The sequence below is a fragment of the Antrostomus carolinensis genome, unplaced genomic scaffold (genome assembly GCF_000700745.2).
Source record: "Antrostomus carolinensis isolate BGI_N321 unplaced genomic scaffold, ASM70074v2 scaffold27355, whole genome shotgun sequence".
NCBI lineage: Eukaryota > Metazoa > Chordata > Aves > Caprimulgiformes > Caprimulgidae > Antrostomus > Antrostomus carolinensis.
This window is the reverse complement of record NW_010314794.1, coordinates 12,314-19,313: the sequence shown is the minus strand read 5'-3', so window position 1 is coordinate 19,313 and position 7,000 is coordinate 12,314. Positions and strand designations below refer to the sequence as shown.

At 52.2% G+C, this 7,000-nt stretch overlaps 1 protein-coding gene across 1 annotated transcript in view; it reads right to left on the bottom strand.

The window, feature by feature from the left end:
• Positions 1-7,000, bottom strand: part of LOC104524787 (RNA-binding protein Musashi homolog 2) — a gene marked incomplete at its 5' end in the record, with an annotated part of 54,164 nt that overhangs the window by 40,884 nt on the left and 6,280 nt on the right. Inside the window, one exon of the mRNA XM_029084906.1 lies at positions 4,056-4,170. Coding sequence (XP_028940739.1) covers positions 4,056-4,170 — 115 coding nt within the window. The remainder of the gene's footprint in view (positions 1-4,055; positions 4,171-7,000) is intronic.

The following is a 7,000-nucleotide window of genomic DNA, read 5'->3' as shown; positions in this document are numbered from 1 at the left end:
AGCCGTGCAGAGCCCCAGGCTGCGACAGGAGTGCTCAGTGTCCTTCTCAAAAGAAACATGCTGTGACCTTGACACAAGCACCTGTGGGACGAGGGAGTGCAGACCAAAAACCATCTCCTACGGACACAGGGGGTGGTCACACACTACAGAGAAGAAACACATCTACTGTAGAAGTTTCTCCCTTGGTCCAAAGTTGCCCTCTGCCCTGTATCGAGGGGATTACAGAGCTCGGCCGGAGCTGGCCACAGCCGCTCACCGCGAGGGCCACAGCGGGGGCTGCTGCAGGAGCTGGGGGGGCCAGTGAGGCGTGCCAGGATGGGGCTGGGGGGCCCAGTGAGTCGTGCCAGGATCCAGGAAGCCGGTGCTCACAAAGGGCTCCCCTTCCTGAATCCCGCCCCAGAGGCAGCTGCTACTCTATTAAAGAGTCTGATGGAAAAGAGAAATGACATTCTTCGAAGGGCACAAGCTTCTCTTCTGGATGAGTTCAGCCCGGGCAGGTTGGAGGTGCAGCCCCGCTCTGCCTCGTGCAGCCACGTGCAGCCTGCTCCAGCCTCCCTGAAATCCCACCGCTCTGGGGGGTGTAAGCTCCACGGGCCGAGCGCTCTGGTCTCTGCAGGGGTTTGCAAGTTGAAAAGAGCCCAGCTTTAAGATTAAACACCAGCAAGTCTAAGATGCCTGTTGCCAGAAGAGGTGAGTGCTGCAGGGCCCCAGCTCAGATCAAGCAGGGTAGTTGTCACCTCCAGAGCTGGGTGTCACTGCCGGGACCACCGCAATGGCACCTGTGATGTCCCAGACACAGACAGCTGCTTCAGATGGGAGGACAGAGACCACCTCCTGTTCATGCTGCTCCTCGGTTGCACTTCTCTCTTTTTTTCCAGTTTTCAGGTACAGATCTGAATGGAAGGCAGAAAGCAAAAACCCTCTGAACAAAATCCTGGTTCATGTGCTCTACGAGTTCCTGCTTGAGCAGGCTGGGTGACCAGATGACCTTCAGAGGTCCCTTCCAACCTCAACCATTCTGTGATTCTGTGAAAGCAGTGGGGCAATGCAGTGACACCCACACGCCCTTGGGTGACAGGCTCCTGGTTTCACACCAGGACCAGGTGACAGAGGTGAGCCTTCTGGGCACGTGGCAAGCTTCTCGGCCACGGATCCACTCCCACTCAGGTGCAGAGGTAGAGGAGACATGGTGCCTGTTCACGAGCATCCATGGGGCTGGGGAGCAGCTCCTCCTGCCGGCTGGGCTGTCAGGGACAGAGGGGTCACTGGAACTGAAGCCACTCCAGCCCGCTCTTCACGCAGAGTGGTTAATCAATGTGCCTGATCTCCCCCGAGACCGCGCGGGTCCCATCAGCAGGGTGAGCCTGAGACACCTCACAAGCGGTCCTGGCAAAAGGCTCAGCCCGCCCGTGCTCTCGGACTCAAAAAATCCTTTCAGAAGAACACTTTAATTTTGTTCCAATCAACCAAATCATCACAGAAGCGGCTGCCTACGCACCTTTAGACCCCGGCTGCCGCAGGCTCCTTGGGGAGGCTGTGATTAATGAAAAAGACCAACTTCCTTAATAGCTTTGGAGGGAGTCGCTCCCCGCTCTTTCCTTTGGGTTGTCTCCTGCGTTCATTCCTCCGATTCCCTCCTCTGCCCATGAACAGCATCTGGAGAAGGTGACCTTGAACAAGGGCTTCTGGAAACAGGTATAAAAATCCTTCGAGAGCAGCCCCAAGCACTCTCTTTCAGTCCAGCTAAAAGGAGGAATGGGGCAGGGCTGACACGGGCCTCCCGGGACCTCAGCAAAACGCTCGGCTGCTGCAGACGCTGCCTCGGGCAGTACGATATTTGTGCACCTCGTCATTTGATGGGTTAATTATGTCCCTCTCCCTGTGAGGACGGGGCCCCACCGCGACTGAGCAGCTGCTGGGGAGAGATTGGGGCTTGGGAAGGAGAGTCAGGCTCTCGGCTGAGCTGCTCCCCATCAGCCCCCTTGAAGCCAACTCTTCCAGGCAGCCTTTGAGAAGGGGATTTGCAATGTCCAGCCAGCCTTGCTCTCCTGTGTTGCCATTTCCTTGTTTAGCACTTCATTATTTAACGTGGTGCCACTGCAGCAAGCAGGAACGCGGAAGATGAAAAAAAACAGCGAGCAGATAATGAAGCATCTGGCCTTCAACAGGAATCAATCATTAATTCTGAACAAGTCACCCTCATTTGAAATCTACTGAGAGCACGTTGTGAGACTGGCCGGAGCAGAGCCGGTCAGGGTGACCTGACCCACCCCACCGCAGCCAGATGGGGATTTGCCAACAGGTGCCCGTGGCATGTGCTCTGCGCAGAAGCAGATCTGCTTGCTGAGGGCTTCTTCCCTTATTTCTTTCAGCTTGAAACGATCTTTTTCCAGAGAGGCAGCTCTGGTGGGAATAACTCACACCACACCCGAGGGCTGAATTTTCCCTTCAGGTCACTGAGGTGGACCCTGGCTCCAATCACTCCTTGCCCGGCTGCAAGAAGGGTTGAGGGAACTCTGCTCATGGTGAGAAGAGGAGGATGCTGCCTTGGGTCTTTCTGCTCAGCCCGGGGTGACCTGGGTTCTCTCCTCCAGCAGCCACATGGGACTGGCCAGCACAGACCACCTCCACCACCCCAAACCTCGGGCACCATGAGCAGAGAAGAGAGAAACAACAAATAACATACATCTGCCCAAGCACGCTGGGAACACAGAGAGAATGAAATCACAGGCTGACGAGAAGAAGATAAATATTTTAACCATAAAATGTAATTTCCGAACACTACGGGGCAGGGTGGCGGTGGAGTGTGGGGACAGAAAAATAGATGATCAGCTGCAATAACTGAATTACACATGCCAGAAATGGATCGCTCCAGCCACACCAGCAGAAGTGCTATTAATTCAGAGATAAAGCAAACATGGCAGGAAGTTTTCCCCATCAAATCAAGCAGTGCCTGAAGTCAGACATCACAGCCTAACAGCCTGGTACTCACAGGAACCGGGTCCTCTGACCTGACACCCATTCCTGGAGCCCTGGGGTCCTCCAGCATCTCAGCCAGCCCATGGACCTGCTCGGCAGAGCTCAGCACAACCCAGCACCAGCTTTCAGGGTTGTTTTTTGTGCTCAGCTTCTGGCATCACCTAAACCCAGGACAGAAAACTCAAAGTGTCCCAGAGAGGCCACGTACCAGGGACACCAGCCCAGGAGTGGCTCATTTCTGCCTGGGAACACCTCCAGACACGTTCTTGTTCATGCGTGCTTTAGGGACACAGCAGGTGACAACCGAGGGGAAGTCCAGGGATACAAAGGGAGCAGAAAGTTGAAAACACATGAGGTTTTACAAAAGTAGAAGTTGGCAATGGATTAGCAGCATTTTGGCTTAGTAAATCTGAGGACAGAGAATGAAGAGGCTGTCACGTTCTATAGAAAGAAGAACTATCTAGGCAGAAACAAATGAGAACCAATTATAACTAAATAGACCTCATGCACAAATAGAATTTTGCCATTAAATATCATTTATCCCATTTAATTAGTATTTTCTGGACACAATACTCTGGACTAAAATACCGTTCCATCTCCCTGAAACTTGCAATTATTGTTGCGACCTATACTGTTACGCATCTCCCTGCTTTCTCCATCTTGCATGCCATTTAAGAACCAGCAAGATTTTCAATTATCTATGCTGAACTGTCAAAGATACCTTTAAAAGAAGGGGAATAATGTGTGACTCAATTCCTCTAAAAAAGGGGAGAGATCATTTTTAGTCAGAATGAACACACTGCATCTTTCATCATTCTATTTTTGCGAGTAAAGAGTAAAACAGGCTATTTAAAACATCCATTTAAATGCAAATTTTTTATATTCCAGGAAGGGAAGGGGGGGGGGGTTAATCATTTACCACAGCCAGGATTATTTTCCCCACTCCACCCCTGCTGAAGTTTGAGACTGGCACCCACACAGGGGCAGGGATTTGCTCTCCCCTAAGCGTTCAGAAATGAGGGAGACAAGGTGGGAGGCGCGGGCTGCGGTAGAGGTGTGGTGGCTATGGCACTTACCCAACATTCCCATCCCTAGCATAAAAGCGTCCATGGTATACGGTAATCCACGAGCCCTTCCTCTCGTCCCTGGTGGAAACATCACTTCTTTAGGTTGTGCTTTCTTACATTCTACCTATTGAGCAGAAACATGTACAAATGAGATGCAAATGAATTCCATGTAAATGTCAAATGCAGAACTGATCTACTTAAGGGAGGGAGTTTTATTTTTAGCATTTGCCTCCCCCGCACCGCTTCTCCCTCAAAGGTGAACTTTAAGAATAGCGTAAATGGATTTAAAAAGAGCAAACATGTATGTCTCTTTAAACACCCACAGCAAACCCCCCCTGGAAAGATGACAGAAATGCTGATTTAGGAAGTTGCCACGTTCCTGGCAGGAGAACCTGTGCTGTGGTCCCTCTCAATGGCACTCGCGGGTGTGGAATGAATGGAGGGGGGTCTCCAGCACAGCTCTGTTGCAATCGATAACACAGAATGACTCTTGGTGATCATTACAAAAAGCTCCTTTTAAAACAGGAATAAAGAATCAATACTTCTACCCAGAAGAAAATGTCTGTAAGCCCTATTAACAGACGATCTGCATTCTTTCACTTCCACTTGCTCCCGCCACCTTCCGAAGCCGCTTAACCCCACTGGAACCACCCTGTGAGTCTGTGGGAAGAGGTGACCCAGGACCTCCGGCCACACCACTGGCTGCTGCTTCCCAGCTCCTTTTTGGATGGGAAAATGGAGAAATAAATCACTTTTCCATGTTCACCTGCTCTGGCACTGCCAACTGCCCCCCCAGCAGACTGCACCCATGCTCCCCTTGGCACTGGTGCTCCAGCCGCGCTGGCAAGCCCGTGTGGGGCCAGCCAGAGCCACTCTGACCCATTTCTGTGGCTTTACACCTCAGTCCATGCTCTGAGCAAGAGGAAAACGTGCCGATACGCAGAGCAGCCCCACACGGGGAAGCCCTGAGTGGTGCCACTGGTTGTTGGCACAATGAGAATCGCTGGTCTAGGGGTAAAGGTCTCGGTCTGGATCTAGAGGTTTGAGCTTTATGCCTCTAACTTTGTTTTTCAACCAGTTCCTGGTCCTTTTTGCACATTTACCCTCCCCTCGACCCTTGCCTGGACAGAGCAGAGTGGGAGCCATAAACTGGGCAGGGGCTGGGGAACCGGGCTGATGGTCTTGGTGAACCAGGAGGGTCGTGTTCCCCATCATCACCCCCACGAGCAGGTGGGTGCTACCCCAGGAAAACCCGAGGATGTAGGAAAATAGGGCTGAACGTCTCGGTGCTTAATAGCCTGATCAGTGACTGTGTGTTCATTGTCTTATGAAAACCAACCGCCCGTTCCTAGGCAACCCCATCAGCAAAAATTTCGGGTTTATACAATTGTCATTTAGGCAACACAAAGGTTACCTGACTGCAACAGGAGCATCTGAAACAAAACCACCTCCATCTCCCCTTTCTGCTGCAGACCTCCACAGACCGTATTGACTTGCAACACTTCCCGACGCTACGACGCTCAGATGCTGCCAACGCTGTCAAAACATGTAACTCTTGTGAGTAACCTGCCCCAACCCAGTGATGTTTGGAGTGAAATTCTTCTGGAGTTCAACTTTAGTGACTTTTCTATAAGGAAGTGTTTGGGTCCTCGTGGGAGGCAGCAGGAGAAGGGCAGAGAGGGACCGGGGATGGCTGGAGCAGGGATGTACGTGCACAGCCCAGACACTGCTCAAGGGAAACGGGGAAAATGGGTGAGGAGGAGCAAGAGCAAGAGAGGTGTTGGAGACACCCAACTCACTGGACATCCCGAAAGTTGAGCACAGCCACAACAGGGCCAGTGATTCCCTCCATCTCTTCTTCTGTGCTGCTGGGGCTGCAAGTCCTCAGGGAGACAAAAACCATCCCATTGAGAGCCACAGTGAGGACTGGTGTGTCCTCCAGCTGGGGCCACCAACCTTTTTTGTCCCCTCCACACCCACGGGGCTCCTGCAGCCACATGATGGTGCAGACACACTACTGAGAGCGATGGGGAGCTTCGTGGTGCCCTACAGGGTTCCTGGGCCTTGATATTAAGACAAAAAGAGAAAGGAAATGGAAAAATTCCCAAATGAATTGGTGCAGCAGCTGCTCACACACTGCAGTGCTGCTGTCAGAGCGGGCTGGGGACGAGGACAGCGCAGGATACGTGTGCCCAGCACCCAGCCCCATGGGAATGAAGCCTTCAGAGCTTCCCAGGGAGGCTTAAGCCTGAGCCTCGATGGTGGGTTTCAGCCTAACTGGGCCGTGTGTCCCCCAAAACCTCGACGATCTCAGAAAGCCCCACAGCCCAAAGCCAGGACCTCCCCTCTCCATCATCAACCCCCCGAGAGCCCAGGGACAGGGTGAGCTTGGACGCCGAGCACCAGCGCCAGCCTCGGTCCCTGCACGCCAGCCCAGCAACATCCTCTCCAACCGTCCTCTGCTGATTTTTTAATCAGAGGGGCATGTAACAGGAGAACGCCAATCTCATTTCTCCAGCCAAATGACCGGGGGTGAGCACCTCAAGTGTGTCATTTCATTTCACAACCACGTTTCTCGGGTTCGCCACCACTCCAAATGTCACAGCGGCATTGGTTACACCTCGCGCCGCCTGTGCCGCCAACAGTCAGGATGATAAAAACAATCTAGCCTGGCTCGAAGGACAATTAACAGGAAAATGAAGTTTGGATTAGCACCGTTAGAAACAATAACCCAGTAATTAGCTTTTGCAACCACAAAACAGCCCACCGCTGCTCCCTGAAAGACGAGCGTAATTTATGATTTTCACAGCACACGAGGACACAAAGGGGATGGCAGCGAGCTGCAGAGGACTTCTAACTGGGATTTAAAGGGGAAGAAAAAGTCAACAGTAGGAAAGAAAAATAATTCCTAAGCCTTTGTAAACAAATATACACCATATCGAGGGCAAAAATGT